Source organism: Alexandromys fortis, unplaced genomic scaffold (genome assembly GCF_014885135.2).
Source record: "Alexandromys fortis isolate MF-2015 unplaced genomic scaffold, M_Fortis_MF-2015_v1.1 scaffold_45, whole genome shotgun sequence".
In the NCBI taxonomy this organism is placed as follows: domain Eukaryota; kingdom Metazoa; phylum Chordata; class Mammalia; order Rodentia; family Cricetidae; genus Alexandromys; species Alexandromys fortis.
The window spans coordinates 10,076,696-10,098,086 of NW_026067926.1; the positions used below are offsets into that span (position 1 = coordinate 10,076,696).

The window sequence follows — 21,391 nt, forward strand, 5'->3', positions numbered from 1 at the left end:
TTATTAAAATATACTGTGCACATCAAAAATTCAGCTTTTATCTAAGAGCAAAGAAAAGCCATTATTGTGTGCTGACTGTTTCATCACTGTTCCTTCCCCAGATCACAGTTTCACGTTTGCTGCCAGGAAGAGGCAGCTGATTTCCTCGCTTAAATGAGAACAAACCCCTGGTCTTTATTTACCCCCAAATTCATTCTCTCTCCACTGGTGCCAAGATGTAACTGATCAATCTTGCCACGGTAGGGAGGGAAAAGTTGCTAATTTAATGCAAAGTTAAAAATAATGCCAGAGGATCTGAGTGGTTTGTTCACTGACTCTGGAAATAAGGGATAATAATCAGAGTCTTTCTGTCAGCAGTGAGGCCGCCCCGTCATTGATTTCGATAACACGTGGGGATGATGGATGCTACCATCTTGTGGCTAGTAACATTTAACATTCATCAGCTCCCACTAACGGGGGCTTTATCATTTAAACATCTTTTTTTAATATGCAACATCTACCTCATACATCATAATTTCAAAGCACTTAGAGAGCCAACAGTCCCTACAATGCTGTAGAGCTGACTTTTAGATTTTTTCCGGTAACTTTCATGTTGCCTGCATGCTTGTGACCGACAATGCACAAGCGAGAGCCTGCTCAGGGGGCAGCGCAGCGAGTGTGCATCCCACTACCAACATGAAAACCAGGGGGATTTCGAGAGTGGGACACGGGGTCAAGTTCACACTGAGGAATTGTGCTCTTATCTCTGCATCACCCTACTTGGGAGCTGTGTGCCTAGGGAGGGAGAGTTCAAGGGGTGGGGATGGGTAACTTGGGACCTGAGGACATGCCCTTCACTGTCTATGTTTCTCACAATGACAAACCCATTGGTGTTTAACAGCCAGAAACTCAGCTTCTTACACAGGCTCCTGTCTATCGCACTGAAAAGCTGTGCCTAGCTCAGCCGCACAGACCTAAGCGGTAGACACCAGGCCCTCTTGTCTTAGGGTTCTGTGGCAGGCAAATAAATATTCTGAGCTATTCTTTGAAGAAAAGAAGGAAATCTTCTGGGAGACGGGGGGAAAATTTATATGAAAGGGCTTGGCTTTGCAGGGCCCTGCTTTAATCTCAAACACAGTGCTTAATATTATCAAATTGAAAATGCAACCCACTGCCCCAACACTTTTTATCATTGATTTATTTCCTGCCTATTTAACCAGTATTTCATAGGATGCTCTTCCTTGTCTTCTATGCTGTCAAATATTGATATTTTACAGGGAAAGTGTCTTTGCCAAAGAATCTTCTTTTCAATGAAGTCAGAAAAATTGTCTGACTTCAAAGGCACGGTGAATGTGTTGTGGAGCGTCCTGGATGTTTTTGTTATGATTAAAAACAAGCTGATACCACAGCATTGTGAGCGCGCTTCACTTTTAGAAAGGAAAAGAGATGATCTTCGTGTAAGCTTTGTTGTCTTGGGGATCTTACAAAGCATGGCAGGCAATCCTGCTGCTTCCCCTTCCCTGTGAAAAATACTAATGTTCTTCCAGGAACATTTTTTTAAACTGAGAATGTTTCCCAGTAAAATCAAAGAGAATGGATGACTAGAACGAGCCTTAGAATCTGCGTATTGATAGGTTGCACAGTGTTGTCTTTTAGAGAAAGTTGTCCTGCCCCACCTGCCCTGAAAGTTTGTTCTTCCGGGGAGGTGGGAGGTCTCTGGGCCTGTAACAGGCATTCACATGCAAATATGCCAGAGAGGCTCTGCGGGAGACAAAGGTTGACCAAGGCTTTGCAGTGCACTTCTCTTTGACTTTCTTCACACTGCCACAACCCAGAGCTACTCAAAAATAGACCGGGGCTGATAGAAAGCAGCTGTCCTTCCCTGACCACGTGTGAAGCTCCCACACAGCTCATGGCTGCGGTAGCGTTGTGTTGTGTGCGGCATCTGGGTTAATTTGTTCCCGAGCAGCCGCGTTTTCACATTCACTTTGGTTTTGATTTCCAGTCTGTCTTTTATACGGGTCGTATTTCCGAAATTTCCCCACACTCCACTGTTGAAACTAGCTAGTTAGTGTTAGCCAGTTGAAGAAATGATGGCTAGTTAATTGTTTCGTTGCAAAGCTTTCCTAGAAGCAGTGCTAGATTAAAGCACAGTTTATGCTGTGTTTTCTTCCAACCAACATTTCAACGCTGTCTCTGGTGAAGGGGAACTGGAAGATTTACTGCAACAATTTGACTGATGGGAATTAATTATAGAAATATAATGATATTCAAAAATAATCGTATTAGAAAGCACAAACGCAGTGAGGCTGTACAAATGAGGCACATCCTCTATCAAGTAATTGTATGTTTGCTCCTTTCGAATATTTCCAAGTTTCTAAACATCTTACGGAACAGAACGCTCGGCGTGTTTCCGTCAGTTGCCGAACATGCTCCGTGCAGAACTAGGTCATTGAACAATAGACTGTGCAGCAATCAGCCCTCTACTGCTGCATAATGCATTAGTATAACATGCAGAAACCATTCCCCGAGCTGCAAGCTGCTATTTCATGTCTGTACATTCAAGCTGACATGACATTTAATATCGTTTCATAGTAACAAACAACACGGCCTCATTCATTCTTAAGGATAACACAAAGCCAAGTGTGGGTCTGGAGACTAAGCACAGAGATGGGAGGTGAGAATGGGTACCAGTGCTGGGCTTGTGCAGATCACGCCACCATGTTAGCACGGCCAGTGAGCCCCTGCCACTGATCTGAGAGATGCTGTCTCAGACTTCTGCTCTTAGAAGAACTGGAGAATAAGCAAACACCTTTGGAGTTCCCTTCTAAAGCAGCAGGGCTATTGAACCTTTCTGACTTCTTTACAAGGTAAAGTTCAGTGCCCAGGAACTGACAGTTGAAAGATTTGCTTCAAGAAAAGGAACAATGCCAATGTCCACTCAACCAAGGTTGACACACTTGCCTTTGAAATATTGGGACATAACATTCGAATTTGTCCTTTTCTCAGGAATACTAACCAAAATTGTGATCTCTAAATGGGAAGATTGTCCTTCCATTTAGTAAGAACTTTCTTAAGTTTTGCACTGGCCCCCTCTCTATTGCATTCCTTGTAGATTCTAGAAGCGAATCTAACACATCAGGACTGGACAGGCAGAGCGGTGCTGGCAGGTTCCCTGCCACGGCCTCTGCTTCCTTCCAGGTCTGGCCTTCTAGACACTGCTGGTTTTGTCAGTGACACACTCAGCATGCAGCGGTCTCCAGAGCCCAAGTAGGTCAGACATGATGTTCACAAGGCCATGCTTTGCCGACTACACAAAAGGGCAACGGGGAGGAGGCAAATGGCTGCTGTGACTAGAATAAGCTTCTGACTATCCTTTCTCCTAGGAAAGAACACGCTTTGAGAACTTGGGGCCCCAGTTAACAGGGAAGTCGGGTGAAGATGGGAAGCTGGGCCCAGGCGTCATCGATCTCACTCGGCCGGAAGACGCAGAGGGTGAGTGACTTTTTCCTGGCTTATGTTTCTCAAGGTGGGTCTGAGTTAGGCATGGGATTGTCATGGCTGTTTTTGAGAGTCACTGTCTGGATTCTCTAGGGGACAGAAACGTTGATCCTCCGTATGTGTTAAGGCGGAGGACTTTGAGACACTGCTGGACTCTCTACTAGTGAACACACAGCAATCCAAGGACCTCACAATGTTATTTCAAAGTTGTAGTGAGAAATCCAACTGCCACCCCTTAACAGATCTTCAAGTGTCTCCCACCTCACTGGAGTTTTACTGAGGAAAAAAAAAAAAGAAAGAAACATGTAAAGAGGAAGTAATTGCTAGGTGCAGTCAAACCCTTTGGGACTGACAGACTCAGCAGAAACCCACTGGTGGCTTAGAAAAGGCCCGGCTTGGGGCCTGTGCACTAACCATGGCGGAAGCCTGTTCAGTGTTTGTTGGAAAGGGCAGCCTCACTCTCAGGATGTCTACCTGCAGCTCTGTCAATGCCCGTCTTCATTGCTTCTTTTTTGTTTGTTTGTCTTAAATGTACCAAGCAGCCGTCAGCAGAAATTGTTCCCCAGAGGCCGGGTACAATTTATAGGTTAGGTCAGCACTTTGCTAGTAATGTGGCCTGGTTATTTACTGTGTCATCACAGAGTGGAGACTGGCTTTCCCGTTAGCTGTTTCTTTGGCAGAATCCATCCCACCAGTCAGGGAAGATTAATTTGCTCTCTTAAGAGTAACAGAATCCTTTACCAATCTCAGATCCTAGTGAAAGTCCTATTTTAGCTTAAGGGAAGAATCTTACTAGTTAACTTTTTATTGGCAGAGTTTCTTACAGGACCCTGATCCCTCAAACACACACAAAGAGAGTTCTCAGCAACATCTGAACAGAGTCTCCCCAGACAGTTTGGAAATTGCTGGTATGAATACTGAGAGCTGGCTGGTGTAGACAGCAGCAAGGCCTCAGATCTCTGGAAGGTACAGCTTCCATGTCAGATGGAGATACTAATTCTTAAGGATAGTGCTACAAAGTTGCGGAGAGTCAACATAAATGCTGAATGGTGTGTGTGTGTGTGTGTGTGTGTGTGTGTGTGCTTGTGTGATAGAAAGAGGCAAGTAGGAGGAGAGGGGAAGAGGAAAAGGAAGTTGATGGAAAGTGAGAGATAAAGGACTCAAGAGCAGGACTCTACCTGCTCTCCAGCATAGAGAGTGTGTATCAGGGGCACACAGACATAGGCACATAGACCAGCAGGCTTCCACTGGCAAGAGTTAAGATTCTTTGGTCTAGTCAGCCACGGAATCCAAATGACTGACATGATTAATAGTTTGACTGCAACACAGACATAGTAGCTGGCCTGGTGGTCTGCAAAGAAGAATTTCACATCAGGCTCGTGTCAGTCTCCTTGTGAAGCTGTACTGTGCAGGGCCTAAGTCTCTGGCTGTCTGTAGTGAGCCAAGCAGTCTCCATCACTTTGGGGGAATTGAATCTGTTGGTTGGGCTATGAACCAGGGGATACAGAGCCCTGCCCCTGCCCCTCGCTCTACCAGCACTTCCATTGGATTCCTTAACTACGCGTTAGCTGTAAATAGAGGGAGCTGCCTCTCAGTAGCACTGCTAATCAAGGGATGAGACTGTGTGACTGGAACTACTGGCCATTGTAAAAAGATAAAAACCTTAACAACAGAGAAAAGTCTGCAGAAGGATAGTAGAAATTCCTCTCAATATCCACATTGTATAGCTTCAAGTACATTTTCCTAGTGACATTTTTAAATAAACATCTATCCAGTGGTCATATGCTAGAGGATCTGTTATTTTACAGCCTTCCTCATACAATCTTTAGATACTCTTTGAATAAGTCATCATCATCATCATCCTCATCATTATTATATAGGGATTATTATGTAGCCCAGGCTGGCCTCAAACACATGATGTTTCTACGTCAGTCTCCCAAATGCTATCTATATTCCATGACACCTGGCTGGTATTACTTTTTCCCATTTTACAGGTTAAAAGATTGAGGCTAAAAAAAATAATGTGGTGTAGGCAACAATGCCAGTAATGATGAGCTAAAATGGATGGAGGATTCAAGTTCTAGCTTCTGTATTATACCTCTGTGTAGTCGGATAATTGTAATGCCTTCATTTTTCTGAACAGACTTCTTGTGACCTTCCTCAGTAAGGCCCATTTCCTCTCCCCTAAATATAGCTGGTCATGCCATCCGTCAGTTCTCGTGTTACCCCATCACACGGAGCAGCATGCTGATGAGTGTAACAGTAGACAGGCTGGAGTGGCCTAGGAGCTTACAGAGCGTGTGAAAACCTCCCTTCAGAAGCCTGCCCAGAGTTGCCATTGAGACCTCATGTGCCTCTGGGGGACTCTGAGTTCATGAATGGAGTCGAGTTACCTGCACTAATATGGACAGCAGCGCAGTGCCTTTGTGGGGAGCAGCCTTTTGCTGACTCCAGGAGGGTTCCTGGCGTCTGTTCAAGCCTGAACTGATTGCAAATCCTGTTGGAGTTCCAGTTCCTATTAAAATCAGGATAGGCTGCAGGTACACAGAATAGCCTCTGCTCTGCTTGTTCATATTCCCCTCGGCATGAAGACTCGAAAGGGGCTGAGCGTCAGTAACAACAGCCAAGTGTATTTACTCACCCACTAGCCCGTGCGGTCCAACAAAACAGACACTCGGCCAACAGTTCTTAAGTGCCCGCAGTGTGCCAGTCCCTTGCACTAGACCCTGGGTAAACCATGTAAAATCAAAATACTGATGCCCTTCAGCAGCTAGAGCGTATAATCTAGTGAGGGAAGACAAGATTCAAAGGGAAATCTGTGCCCATGTGGTAACTTTTCATCACTAAGAACAAAACTCTAAGAGGAAGATTTTGTGATGCTCTACCAAGTACCCAGAAAGCAAGCTCCTTAGGAAGGCCGAGCTGAAAGGTGAGCTATGCCTCCACCTAGGGAGAACACCTCCTTCCATCCATGTTCAATCATCCCCCAGCTCCCTCCAGCCTCAAAGGGCTGTACTCTCTGTGCACGACTCATCCTTCTTGTGGGGCTTCTTAAGTACAAAAGCAAGTCAACCAGAAGACAGTTCCTGTCCCAGCCATCCTCTTAAGACTATCTGCCAGCCATACAAAGGATGGCATTTCTCAGTGAGCAGCTTAGAGGCCTGCTTCACAGCTCTGGGCCTGGAGGCGGCAGAGAAAAGGTCACCCAAAGAGGCAGCTGTGCACGTGTATTAACCACTCATCAAAATCAAATGACAAACCATAAGCAAGGAAAACAGAAATTAGAAATATAAAAGGCAAATGTCTTCAAAATTTTATTTTTAAAGTCCAGCTGTTATTTGGCTTGAATGTGACAAGACAGCATTTCTTCTTCACCGTGATATTTATAAAGCTGCAACTTCACTGGCGCTGGGGACTTAGGAAGCGTGGTTAAGGTCCTGTTATGTTTAGAAGCCGATGAGGACTTAACTTGTCTCAAGTCCACACAACATTTGCACTTCCCTCTAGGACTTGTAAGAATGCGAAGACTTAATTAGTTGGGTTTGTGACCTTGTGTTAAAAATGACAAACAGCTGTTGAACTGTTCGTAGACTTTCTGTGTGGTGTTTCCCCTCCATGAGCTCTTCGTAGGCAAGAGTTTACTTCCTACCCCAATCTTGTGATTTCAAAGTTGCATTGTGTAATGGAAAGGGCACTGACTTGGTTATTGGGAGGTTTGGATAAAAGCTATTTTGCTCAATGGCTGGAAACAAGTGTCTGATGCCCCCAGCATAAGTATCTTTATCTTCTAAAAGAGGCATGTTGGATTTGATTATCTCTGTGTCTCCTTCCATGGTTGTGGTAATGGTCTTAGCAAACAGAGTCTGTTTCCAGTGAGGAAAATGATATATCCACAGGAAGCTCAGTCAGTTCCATTTAGGTTTTCATTTCCAGAGGAATAAGAGAACAATGCCTTCGAGGATATATTTCTGCCACTTGCTGGAGTGAGTTTTCGTGTTCTTTGAGCTTCCCTGCTTATTAATGAAAACAGCGCTTCAGACGCACTTGTCACCTCCCACAGACAAGCCTCTCCTCCCCTGTACATGCTCTCTCTCTGTCGCCCTTCTTCCTCCCCTCCCTCTCTCCGTCCTCCTCTCCCCTTTTCCTCCCCTCCCTCCTCTTCCATTTCTCCCTCCTTCCCTCCCTCCCCCCATCTTTTTCTCTCCTCCTTCCCTCTCAGTTTCCCTTTTGAATCTGTGGTTTTGCACTGCTTTGCAGTGGGTTTTGTGTAAGGAAACCTGACTTTTCTTGCTTCCACCTTCAGCTACTATGTCCTACCCTTGGAGGGATCTGCCCCTCGTTTTGATGTGAAGAACAGTGGGATATGCACCTGTCCTTTAGGGACAGGCCCTGAAGATGATTGTCTTCAGCTGATTTTTGCAACCTGCGTTGGAATTGTACCAGTATGCTGTCCTGTGTGTTAGGCACACAGGTGAATTTGATGGGGATGGATATTTCCATTCCAGGGACTCCCTATGTATGTGTGTGGCTCTCAACAGCTCTCCTTAGCTTCAGAAGGGGTGAACTGGATCACAACAAGAGTTTTCTTTCTTAAAGCAACCCCTCTTCCTCCCCATCATCAGTGAGCCTACCATAACACAGGTAGATGCTTCCAGAAACACTTCCTCCCCCTCTTTCTCCCGGTCCTCCTCCTCTTTGAGCCTCAGAGTCTTCTATCTTAAGTCAGTTTTATTTATCACCAGCTTAGAGCTCTCTGCTTGTAGAATGGAAGACTGCAGTATTTTTTCTTTTCCTTCAAAATCTGTCAGTCAGAGAACATACCCTCACAGCGGTGCCCCCTTCCCCTCGGCCATACTCTGCAATTCCCCACTCTGCAATTCCCCATACTTTCTGCTTTCTTTTGGCATCTCTGCATTCTTACTCCTCCAGGAAAAAGAGGGTTGCTCCCGTGAAGCAGAACTCGCTGGAGGCAGCAGAAGAAACTGTAACCTAGTCCAAAGTGGGATTCAGATGCTATGGCTGCTTATGCCTTGGAGTGTGAGGGTCACTGGTGCAAGCCCACCAGAGTATATTGCTTTACCTTCCAACACCAGATCCTCAGGTCTGAGGCAAAGGACAGGGGTCCTGAAACCTGCAGCTTTAGCTTAGCAGTCCCCTCTCTGGTCCATGAGAAGTGGAGGCTTTACTTTGTTCAGATGATCCAGAATGAGAAACTGGCTTGTTCTTGACAGATGCACTGTGCTTCTCCGTTAATAATTTTTAGACCGATGTATGTCTGCTTCCTTTAACTTCTATCCAAAGGATCTAGCCTGACTTCTAGACTCTGACGGAATAAGACTTGGGACCACACTAGATGCCACCCTCCCCTCATCCATCACATCTGCTCAAGAGCTAGAGGACTTGTGTCCCATTGTTCCTTCTCTGCATAGTTTCTCTAGCCCGAATCAGGAGGCTGATGCGGGGCAGGGCTCTGAACTTTCCTCCTTACCCACCTCACCTGAGAAAGTTACAAGACCTTGAGTGTCATATATACCCATATAGCTATATAAAAGAGGTACATGAATAAAATATTTACTCATAATAAGTAACAATGAGCCGGACGGTGGTGGTGCACTTGGGAGGCAGAGGCAGGAGGATCTCTGTGAGTTCGAGACCAGCCTGGTCTACAAGAGCTAGTTCCAGGACAGGCTCCAAAACCACAGAGAAACCCTGTCTCTAAAAACCAAAAAAAAAAAAAAAAAAAAAAAGTAACAATGAAATATATTTTAAAACAATTCCTTGGTATAAATCTAATTTTGTCATTTATTAAAGACAAAAGCACACTTGCTTGTTAATTTTTATAGGCGGAACTAGAGGTTGGCTGTATATTTGATGCTTCAGGAGGCAGGGCACCTTCAGTACTTTTTAGAGTTGATTGACACTTGGATTTTATAATTATCAATGCAGAGGCATCCCCTCTGTCTAAATAGGTAGTACAAAATGGCAGAAGTGTGTTTAGACCCATTTCAGAAATTGCTGGTAATTGTCCTAATCCCAAGCAAAAATTTAATTCAGTGATTTTTATGAAATTCAAGTCAGCATCTCAAATGGCAATTTTTGAAACTGAACGTTCTAATGCAATACAATCTGTAGATATTCTGTTTGATTGATGCTAACATGTTGACAGATGATGGTAGAAGGACAATAGAAATCTTCGTTTCCTATAGCAAAGCCATTATGTCTCTGTACGGACGTAAGATTGTGAGCACAGGGGAAACACTGTGATTCACAGCATGCTCTAATCTCAGGCCTGACCAGAGGAGGGAAGGCAGCTCTCTCTCTGCTGTTTGGAGTGGTTTGCCCAGTGCAGTGCTGGGAAGATAGCCTGTGTTCAGAGCCGAGGCTGCAGTGAGCATACTCAATCTAACACAGGTGGATGCTTCCAGAAACACTTCTGGCCCATCACGTGCTTCATTTTGAGTCACCATGTGTTCACGGGCCTTTACTGTTGCCGCCCTCTTCACAGCTCTATGTTTGGCTAAATGATCCTGTGTGGCTAGTGACCCAGAGATTAAGAAACTGATATCATTTAGATAGTTTCTAGTGACAGGGCTGTTGGTTTCTTTAACTCTCTAATTTTACTGCCTTGTAATTGACTCATTTACCCCTGACACCACTAGAATATAGCACGTATCAATTAGGGACCATGTGATCTTGCCATGTGTTTGTTGATCTCTTCTTGTAGTAGTGAGAATTGAACACTGAACCTTGCCGGTGCTAGGCAAGTGATCTATCACTGAGCTATACACCCAGCCTAATGTAATCTTTCAGATAAATGGTTTTCGGGGTAGACATATGCCAGCTCTGATGTGTCTTTTCTCAGAAGGGTATTTGCTCCTAGAACGTGTGCCAGGAATAACGAGTAAAGAAATAGACCTAAAAGCAGAGAAGACTCCAGTGAACCAGAAGGTGTGGTAGCCAGCACTGTGCTTCAGGCCTAGTATCTCGCCCTCGAGGGCTGCCTGAAGCGATGTGTTCAGGCATCTTAGAGACCCTAGTCAGAAGAACCGTGAGGAACTCGTAGGCAGGTGTCTGAGGCAGGCCAGGCATGAGGGGAGGTCTGAGATGTGCTAGGGAGGAGTACGGGCTGCACTGACAGGGGATCAGCAGGGTTCATGGAGCCCTCTGCTCTGGGCTAACTGTTGTATGAGTATCACAAAAATGTATTTTACTGTGGATATAAACCGTTTTAGAGGCTCCTGTGCACCAGTTTATATCAGCTCTATATATAAAGTGCAGGGCTCTTAAACAAGCAAATAAACTTCTCTTACAGAAATATATTTGCCGTGTCTTAAAAGCTCCCAAATAACTTTTAATGTTGGGAGAAAACAATTTCCATTGAACTCTTCAAGTGATCGATGGGCCTGATGGGGCAAGAGAGTGAAATGTCAAGGGTTTTGTGTAGCTGCATCCCAATACTTCATAAGGGGAACTCAGTCTGCTTCCCATAGTTGCTGGGCTTAAAGAGTCAAACACCCATCCACCTGTGAGGAACTAAGTCCCGCCCAGTGGGTGTTTTCTCTGTAGACATCACTGTAAAGATCTGTCAGCGACATAGTGTGCAATCACACACACACACACACACACACACACACACACACACACACAATAGTCTTCAGACAAAATGCCCTGATCCCAAGGAAGAGATGCCGTCTGCGTTGTTTCTACCACAGGGAGCCCCAACTCTTCAACAAACAAATGACAAGGGTTGCTACCTCCTACCATGAAAATCAGACCCAAGACAAGAGCAGCCAGCACACGCTCCTGTGAGACTGCTTTCTCAGACATGGGCCTGTCGACTTCACCTAACCAGTGTACTAGAGTGAGCATGCTCACAGAGGTCTATCTAACATGTATGCATGGACTGTGTAGCTCTTGAGGTGTGATCTTTGTCTAAGTCCATAATCCTCCACTCCTGACAGCAAGAGCCATTTGACTTTCCATGAGAGGATGTAACTAACATTCAGCTCAAGCTTAGGTTGATGGGACTCAAAAGGCATAAGGCCAGCCTCAATGCTCTTGAAAATTTCCTTGCTTAATGTCAGGACTGAACTTGAAACTAACCTTTTAGCCTAACTGACTCTTTCCTTCTCCTCAAAGTTTGGAACTCTGGTTTGTTTGTTTGTTTTTATTGTTTTAAAGGACCAGCACCTATAAAGAACTCTCCACTTTTCTGTTATTGACTTCCTCATTTTTTCCTCATCCTATATTTTACTATTGTCTAAGACTGTGATCTTTGACATGTACACATTCATTTAAGACTTTACTGACTTGGGTTTTCTCCACTCCCCATGTGTAAGAAAGTAATTAAAAATGTTTGCTGCATTGTTTCTCAAAGAACTACTCGTATAGCTGGCATCCCATGGCAGCACCACAGGAGGCAAAACAGCCTGCCATATCCCATACTCATGCTCATCTTTGGGAAAGAGAGGAAGTGCCAGTTAGAGGAGGAAGCTGCAGTGCTGTGGACAGCACAAACTCTAGACCTGAGGGTATTACTGGAAGAACGCTGAGAGTGGACAAACAGAAAGCAGGGGTGCTCAGCTGACAGAACCATAAAAGCAGACCCAGACAGTAAAGCTGGTGGGAAGCTCCGGGAGCATGGAGTCATCCTCACCTGAGTCCTCCTCTGGAACACAAAGCTCTGCTCATGTTTATACTCCATTCAGATTTGCTGACTTGAATACCTCCTACAAGTAGCTGGACTCCCTGCTGCAGAGGGCCTTGAGTGCCAGGGTGAGGAATTTGAGCTTTGTCATCAACTACACAGGCATTACCCTTCAATTGTTAAAGCATGACATAGATCCATGAGATTGAGAGTAAGGGAAAGCATAGGGGGTCTTAGGGCTCAGCTATGCCCTTAATTCCTCCTCAGTCCTTGTTGAGTCAGAAGAAAGTGAGCAGGTGTTGGATGGGTTTCCATGGGGATCTACTAGAAACAGCTAGTGGTCTCCTCTCTTCTGGGATGTGAACAAACCCATCTGCCTGAGTGACAAGTCAGTTTTGGACTTGTATCTCTCACTCAGGAGAGCGAATTCTCCAATGCTTTTGTCCAGTGTACACTTTAACTTCCTACACATGCTGCCCCACATTAGGTCATGGTGCCAGAGAGCTCACACAGTAACACATCAGTGTTGTCTGCAGGCACATTCAGGATTCATTCATAAAATATAACTGAATGATGGAGGAGGGTCATCTTTCTATCTTTTGTTTCATTGGTTAAGTAATAAAGAAACTGCTTGGCCTCTGATAGGATAGAATTTAGATAGGCAGAGTAAACAGAACAAAATGCTGGGAGAAAGAAGCTGAGTCAAGGAGTCGCCATGATTCTTCCGCTCCAGACAGATGCAGGTTAAGATCTTCCCTGGTAAGCCACCTCTTGGTGCTACATAGATTATTAGAAATGGGTTAAGAGGCTGAAACTAATGGGCCAGGCAGTGTTTAAAAGAATACAGTTTCCGTGTAATTATTTCAGGTAAAGCTAGCCGTGCGGGCGGCCGGGTGCTGGGAAAGTAGCCCGCTGCCCCTATTACAACAACTGAACTACAATGTAGTATCTCAAGTAAATATAATGCAGGCTTACTTTCATGGCAGACAAATCACAGTATCCATTCCTTGTTCTGCGGGAAGGTGGGTTCTGCTTGGGGACAATGTAAAGCATGGCTCTGCACTGATGGTCACAACCACTTAGAGTGGAAGGTAGAAAAGCAACTCGGAAGGAGATCCTCTGTTTGTTACGTTTACAACCAATAACCCCAATCCTTTCTCACTCCATTGGGTCCTGTTGCAAGGAAAGGGTCCATTTGTTCGTCTCGTCTACCCGGCTACCAAAATAACCAGAAACTATTAATTAAAACACTGGCCAACTTCTTATTGGCTAACTCTTACACCTTAGTTTAGCCCATTTCTAATTAATCTGTATATTGTGTATATCTGTGACAATGGCTTACCGGGTAAAATTCAGCATGGCTGCCTCTGGCCAGAGATCCATGGGATCTCTCTCTCTGACTCTGCTTTCTTCCTCCCAGCATTCAGTTCTGTCTTCCCCACCTACCTAAGTTCTGCTCTATCAACTAGGTCAAGGCAGTTTCTTTATTCATTAACCAATGAAAGCAACACACAAACAGAAGGACCTCCTACACCAGGATCTTCATGAAAAACCTAAAGTCTAAATTCATGTGATAAGACTGTCTTCCAGCACTGGGGGTGGAGCTCAGTTGGTTGAGTGCCCACCTAGAACACAGGTCCCATCCCTCCAGCTTCATTCGCTATGGGTAGTAGTAGTGCATACCTGTGATCCCAGGATTAAAGCACCAGGATTGGCTGTTTAAGGTCATCTCCAGCTTCATAGTATGTTTAAAGCTAGGTGACCTGAGACATTTCTCAAAAGAAAATAAGAGAAAAGAAAAAGAAAAAGAAAAGTTTCTCCTGTTTCTGGCCCAGCATCCTGGTTTGGTGGCGGGTCTCACACCGGAACATGGTGTCAGGGGAAACAGGAGGTGTGGGTTGACCTTGGTCAGACTTCATGAAACGTCCACTTTCTTTTAGTTTGCATCACACAGACCCTCTGGAAATACATTTGGCTTTGGAGCTTTATTCTGTTAAGGAGTAAATTGTGCCCACTCCCTCCAATTAACCTGGGAGTTTATTTTTAACCATCTAAAGAACAGAACATGAAATCTAGAAGGCATCAACCAGATATGAAGAGAGCTCAGAAAGACATCAGATGCTAGTGAGGTCATTTGTTCTGCCCTTGCAGAACTAGAGTGAACACGTCCCCCGCCCCCACAGTGCTGCTACAGATTCTCGGGGCTCCAGTCCCTGTGCTGAGAATTTACATGCATTCCCATTTCTCCTCAGCAAAATGTTGCAAAGTAGAAACTGTTAACCCTCTTATATAGGCAGATGAAATTATAGACCAGAGAAATAACTCACTTTTCTAAGAAAGATTAACTATTAAAGATCTATTAAAATGCACACATAACATCTTAGCCACACTGTTTCCCAGTTTTCTCCAAAAAGAGCCGATTGAACCAATGGCCCTTGTATGAATAGTGTTTTCTATGGTTTTCATTAAAAATCAAGAGAAAAAAACACATATAAAAGCTTTATTTTTTTAACACTTGAACCACAGAAATATCAGACGCCATTAATTATTGTGTTAAAGTTTCAGGATAGAGATATTTGTAGTTGGAGTCACTACTCTGAGCCCTTGAGCCACCTCTTTCTCATACCCTTTACATACCCTAGCTTTGAAAACAAAGTTAGTTTTTCCTATACCCATAAACTGCATTCTCTGTTTCTACTGTCAAAGAGAAAGACTCCCTAGAACAAATGAAATAAAATGAAACACAGAAGAGAAAGGGGCCGTGAAGTTCATGTTGATGGCAAGCATGTGACCTTTGGGCAGTCACATCGGAGCTGCCAGTGAGTCATTTACTGAGACTCAGGTGTCATTTGACTTCTCATTTTCTTCCCATGGAACAATAGGTGTGTATTAAGTGCTCTTGTTATCCCTTTTATGTGCAAGTTCTCTGATTTCATGAGGATGTCTTACCCTGATTTTATGCTATTCAGGAAGGTTTCACTGTGTGCTTCTATGAGCTCATGCATGCATCCCTTTGCCTACTTACACCCACTCCATGGCACTGGCAACAGCATTCATATGTAATACTCCCAAGAAGTTCAGACCCTCTTACCCTCCTGCCAAGGTTGTCCAGGAAGTGGTGAGGTAGCAGACGAGAACTGCTCAGTGTGGCAAGTCAACAGAAATAGCAAAGGGATTAATGACAGTGTGTGGCCTTCAAACCACCATTAGTGTATGTTTTTTTTTTTTCCATCACAACTATTCTTACCAGGCACTTGACAAGATATAAGAAATCAAATGGGGACATGGTTACAGTCCAACTACAGAAATTCCCAGATACCAGGGAAACAACAGACATGTCTCTCAAATCCCTACTGTGACAGCTGCTATTTCCTGCTGTCTCAGTACATGCTTCAGCATTTACTTTATGGCTGGTTGTGCTAGTCCCTGGGGTGAGCTATGGGTAGGACATCATGTACTCACTGCGTTCGGTGAAGGTGGGCACATGTAACTGGGGATAAAGGTGAGTTAGGATAAGCATCATGTTAGAGGTAGACATAGGGCACAGGCTATTGGAACCTAGAATGCTTAGCCAAACATGGTGAGAATGTCAGACTTTCCTAGGATGAACAGTCCTTAAAATGGGTCATCAGGGAGTGATTGCAAGGTGGACATGCCGTGGCAGGAAAATAGAGAGCTGGGATCTGTAGCCTGAAACCAGTATGTATGAACTAGAGGTAGTACATGCCACTGCTAAAAAATCAAACACGAAAACAAAACAAAAAGCCCATGCTTTGAGGAGAGGGCAAGAGATGGCACTGGAGCCATATCGAGAGACAAACTTGCCTGCTGCTCTGGAGGTAGAGATTCGTCTATGGGCATGGGCATGGGCATGGGTGGAGCACTGGACACGTGCAGATACAGAGTGGCCTGGTCAGAAGTCAGTGTGTGAAGTGCACTCTGTCTGAAATCAGAAAATGGTATTTCTGTGGAGGTTAAAGTATATGAACCTGAAAAGGAAGCATACAAAGCAGACGGCTAGATTTTAAAGGAGTCTGGCAGAGACCTGGAGGACTGCAGCAATCGGCAAGGGGAGAATTGGGAAGATGGATCAGGTAGTGTCTTGTTTATAAGCTTTTCTTTGCCTTGGTTGGTGCTTCATTCCACATAGTCTGTGGTAGGAATGAGGGCTGGGTGAAGCCAGAAGCTGCGGGGCTGCGTGAATTATTTAGTTTACCAGCTTTCAGCAGTTTCTGTGTCCTCCACAGACGCTGGTTCCCCTGAAGTCCTAGGAAGCCAAAACCGCTTATTGTCTTATTTCAAATCCAGCGGTCTCTAGTTCAAGCTTAAACGTTGCTGTTCACCTGGGCTCACCGGCACACGAGCCCTCCCGAGCTACACACAGCATACAGACAAGTGGAATATTCCGTGCTCTCTGCCACTTCCCGGTCATTAAAACAGAGAAGCACAGAAGTCATGCCAGCTGCCATGGGAGCCTGTATCTGAAACAAGCTAAAGGACTCTCTTCAGCTATCTGTATAAAGCAAATATAACTTGAGAATTTAAAAAAAAAAATTAAACCAAAACCTAGAGCAGGAGACGCTGAGCCACTGGTGAGAATTCCCTTCATTTTGCAAAGCCACGGGCCACATGCACCAGCTCACCGCAAAGTCATTAAGCCTTTTTAAGCTCAGATGAAAAACATTAACAAATCCCACAAAAGGCTTTAGTGTAGCCCCCTTTGTTCATCCACATATGGCACTTTATAACTCCTGCGCCACTCCGCTCGTGTGTTTGTTTAAGCTGCCTGCATCGGGCTGGGCCTGAAAGAACAAAAGACATCTTGAGCAATCCTTAGCAGGAAATGGGCTAATCTAAACATGGTTTGTGACACTTTAAGTAGAATAGAAAGCAGAGGGATTGATTAGCCATTAATGTCCAATTGGCTCCATATGGATGTCGCAATAATAAAGCCTTTTTTAGGGCAGTAGCCGAGTTATTGAATTAGAGTCTATGTTTCCTCAGAGCTGACCTTAGGGAATTCCCTTTTGGTTCTTCTTGTTAATCTTTTAAAAAGAAGGGAGTTTCTAATGGAAAGCCAGAGAAGCGCTAGCTACAGTGACACTCTCAGAGCCCTGAAACCAGAGGATGCCTTCATTTAACACCCTTCTAATCCCTGCCGCAATTTCAGTTCCTCTGCTTTCTCCAAGAGTACTTCCATGTTCAGGGGCAGCATCTCAGAACGCAGTTAAGGGCGTAAACTTCAAATCCTGCAATGGGCTGCTTGGGTGTGCTTAGCTGTGCAAGGAAGAGCATCCTTACAGGGAGAAACAACATTCCAGCTAGATAATGGTGGCTCTAAAATTCAGTTTTCTCAAATCCCCCCATAGTGACTTGGGAACTTTGACCTAAAGGAGGCGTGCTAGATTGAAATCTGATAGACCTGAGTTCTAGGTGTGGCTGTTCCTTATTAATATGGTGGAGACTGGTTACCCCAGGGAGTGGTCACATAATCTGGGAGCCTAGGTCCAAATGCTGTCTACCTTCCTACTCACTGCAAAGTGTTGTGAGGAGGACTGAGAGCATGTGTTTGGTGAGAACACTCTGTGAGTATTGTTTTGTGCACAATTGCACCTGGTGTGCTCTTCTGGAATGTGACTTCTGGCTTCGTCTATCTAAACGCTAAGTTGCTTCCCAAGGATCATTTTGGAATGGCAACTGATTAACTGTTCCTGTATTCAAGGAGGCTTTTGCTTTGTATACTGTATGTGACTATCTGTCCACCTTTATTGTTTATCTATTAAGTTTCTAAGTATAGACAAGTTCTGTAGTTGCATTAAATGTAGGGTATTTGTCATAGTGGAGTTGTAGAATCCTGGGATGAAAACGTATCTATGGTATTCCCTACACTGGCAGGTGAAGAATTGGTCCTTAGGCAAAGGACCACAGACATCCCATCTTTCACTTCTGCATTGTTGGTTCTCAGTTTTTCACCAGTCTCTATCATCTATCAACTGTCTTCCTCAAGTCAGATCCCCTACAGCAGGCTGGTGTCACTAATCTGCCCAGCTAGGGCTTGGCCCTGTAGCTCAGCAGTGTGGCACTTGCCTAGCTCGCATGTGCAAGGCTCTGGGTTGGTCTCCAGCACTGCAAAATAAACAAACGAACACACCTAGCTGATGATGTCTAAGACAGAGGGACAAGCCATGCCCTGCAGGCCTGGCAGTCTGTTTCTCAAACATGATGAGCAATTGCTTCCCTTGCGATGAAGGCTTTCTCAGCCACAGAATGTTTCCTACTAAGTTAGCCACTAGGAAAGCCAACTCCTTTCCCCATTTTTATGTTGTTTCATTTTGAGCAAGAAGAAATCAAATTTTAATTTCAATAAGCATTCTTGTAATGAAAGTAAGTTACCATTCTGGTGGTAAGCTGGAACAGAAGTTAGCAAAGGGTTCTCCTGATTAGAGACAGAGAGCTGTCAACAATAGTGAGCTATCTCTACCACAGCGATTTGGATTTTGTAGGATGAGCATGGTGAGTCAATTGAACATGGCTTCTAACTTCTCTTTCTAATATTCCATGTCCCTTTCCAGAATTTCCTTCCCATCCACATGCCCCTACTAACCACATAAGAGGCTAGCATGTGCAGCAGGTAACTCAAAAGAGTAACTCGGGGAGAGAAGCCATCATTTTGGTGACAATGAAACAGTCTGAAATGATGCAATTGTGCACTGTCCTATGGTGCCACCTGATGCTGGTCCCACCTCCATTTACTCATAAGCAACCAATGATAGCTTTTTGACCCTTCATAATGATGTTGTTTTGGTTAACAGGAATATCTTTGAGTTAAACATGACCTAAAAATATCACACATTTCTCAATGTTCCTAGGAAAAATCTTCAGAAAAAAAAAACCATTTTGTAAGTTGGTTGGCTTTTCATTTTATACTTTTATTATTTTCATTTTTACTAAATGTATTTAAAACATTTTTCTTGGGGCAGTGTCCTATTGTATGTATACTTTACTTATTTTCCAATTATTTCAAATTTTGTCTAGTACTTCTAGGATATTTTTGGACAGAATTTTTCATTTATTTTGGAGAGGCAGTTGGGAGTGAAACTGTTGTATTGGAGGACAGACTGCCAGGAAATTATTTACTGTTTCACACTTGTGCTAGTTGTCCCTATGCTTGCCAACATTTCATTTCTAAGCCACTGTAGCAAATGTGGAGTGAGATCTCATTGTGGTTTTAATTTGCATTTTCCTGATGATTAATTATACAGAATAGCTCTCCCTGCCTCCATTGACTATAACTTCTTTTATAAACTGTTTTTCTTCTGCCCTTTTTAAAATGAGATGTTTACTTTTATCCATTTGTTTCTAAGGGACGAATGATTGATCTTGGCTCACTGTCGGAGGGTAGAGTTGAAGGTGGGGAAGGTGTGGCAGGAGGAGTGTAGGTGGCTGGCTGGTCACTGTCTGCAGTCAGGAAGCAGAGAGATGGGTACTCTGGTTTTGTTGTTATGTAGCTGTTATTTGTATATTCTAGATTAAAAGTCTTACCAGATGAATGAGTTGAATTATTTCCCCCAACCTGTTCTTTACATTTGTATACTGTTTGTTTATTTTTTTGTCTTCAGAAACAGGGTCTCACTCTGTTGCCCAGACTGACATGGGACACGTTTTGTGGCCAGGCAGGCCTGGCACTCCTGATGACCCTCCTTCCTCAGCTAGTAGAGTGCTAGGATGACAGGTCACCAGTAGCTGTCCCCACAGTCAACGATGACTCTTAATGAGTGCAGCTTTTATTTTGATGCAGTTCAATTTGTTCTTTTTCTCGCAAACTTGGAGCTGTATATGCCATCGAAAGACTCTTAACTCAAAGTCACTCTGCAATATCGCTCTTTATTTTGTGTAGAGTGTTATAATTCTACATTTGATTTTAAGTCATAACTCATCTCAAATGAATTGTTGAGTGTGAAGTGAGAGATGAGAGGTCAGAGGTCACTCTTTTCACTGTATTTATTCCCTTTCTTAGTGCTAGCTGTTGAAAGACTGTCAGTCCTCATGGTGGCTGCCATGGCCTCTTTCCAATAAGTCTATTAAGTCTTCCAGCTTGCCTCACGTCTGCCTTGCTCTTCTCCCTGCTTTCCTTTTCATATGAGTTTTGAAATCATGCGTCAATATTTATAAGAAACTCTTTGAGGAATAAGTAAATTTTGGAAGTACTGATAAATTAATTATGTTAATTTTTCTGCTTCATGAACATGGTGCATTCTTGATTTATTTAAGCCCTCTGATTGTCCAAGCACTTTGTTTTCCATATAGATTTCTTGAACATTTTTTGGTTGAATTTCGTTTTTTTTTCTGTCAGGTATTATTATGTATGTAAATTGTTTTTGAGACAGGGTCTCATTGTGTAGCCCTAGTTAGCCTGGCACTCACTTTGTAGACCAGGTTAGCCTCAAATCACAGAGATCCACCTTTCTTTGTCTCCTAAATTCTGGGATTAAAGATGGGTGTTACCATGCCTAGTTCAATTTTTTAAAAATGATTTTTATTGTTTACTGCCAGTGCACAGAAATACAATTGATTTCTGTGTTATTTGATGTCACAATACTGAAAAACTCACTTATTCTAGTAACCATCTTTGTAGATGCCTTAGAATTTTCTTTGCAGACAATTGTTTTTAACAGATAGTGGCATCTGCTCTTCTGTGTGTTTCTGTTGCCTGTTGACTAATAATGGTTAAGTGTGGTGTGAGCTGTAGGCTTCTTTTTTTTAATTTTTTTATTTTTTTTATTGAGAAAAGGAACAAAAAAAGTTTCTGCCTCCTCCCAGCCTCCCATTTCCCTCCCCCTCCTTCCACCCTTCTTCCCCTCCCCCCCACTTCCTCCCCCTCCCTCTCCAATCCAAAGAGCAGTCAGGGTTCCCTGCCCTGTGGAAAGTCCAAGGTCCTCCCCCCTCTGTCCAAAACTAACACTAAAATCATCCAACACCCTCATTCTCACACCAAGCCAGAACATGAAGTAGGATCAAAACCACGTTCCATTGTCCTTGGCTTCTCATCAGCCCTCATTGTTCGCCATGATCAGAGAGTCCGGTTTTATCCCATGCTTTTTCAGTCACAGTCCAGCTGGCCTTGGTGAGCTCCCAATAGATCAGCCCCACTGTCTCAGTGGGTGGGTGCACCCCTAGTGGTCCTGACATCCTTGCTCGTGTTCTCCCTCCTTCTGCTCTTCATTGGGACCTTGGGAGCTCAGTCCAGTGCTCCAGTGTGGGTCT

At 44.0% G+C, this 21,391-nt stretch overlaps 1 protein-coding gene across 13 annotated transcripts in view; it reads left to right on the plus strand.

Moving 5' to 3' along the window:
* Sox6 (SRY-box transcription factor 6) overlaps positions 1 to 21,391 on the plus strand; it is a 550,414-nt gene that overhangs the window by 502,975 nt on the left and 26,048 nt on the right. For all 13 annotated transcript variants that reach the window (XM_050143185.1, XM_050143186.1, XM_050143179.1 and 10 more), the window contains one exon: positions 3,366 to 3,474. In XM_050143185.1, coding sequence (XP_049999142.1) covers positions 3,366 to 3,474 — 109 coding nt within the window. The remainder of the gene's footprint in view (positions 1 to 3,365; positions 3,475 to 21,391) is intronic.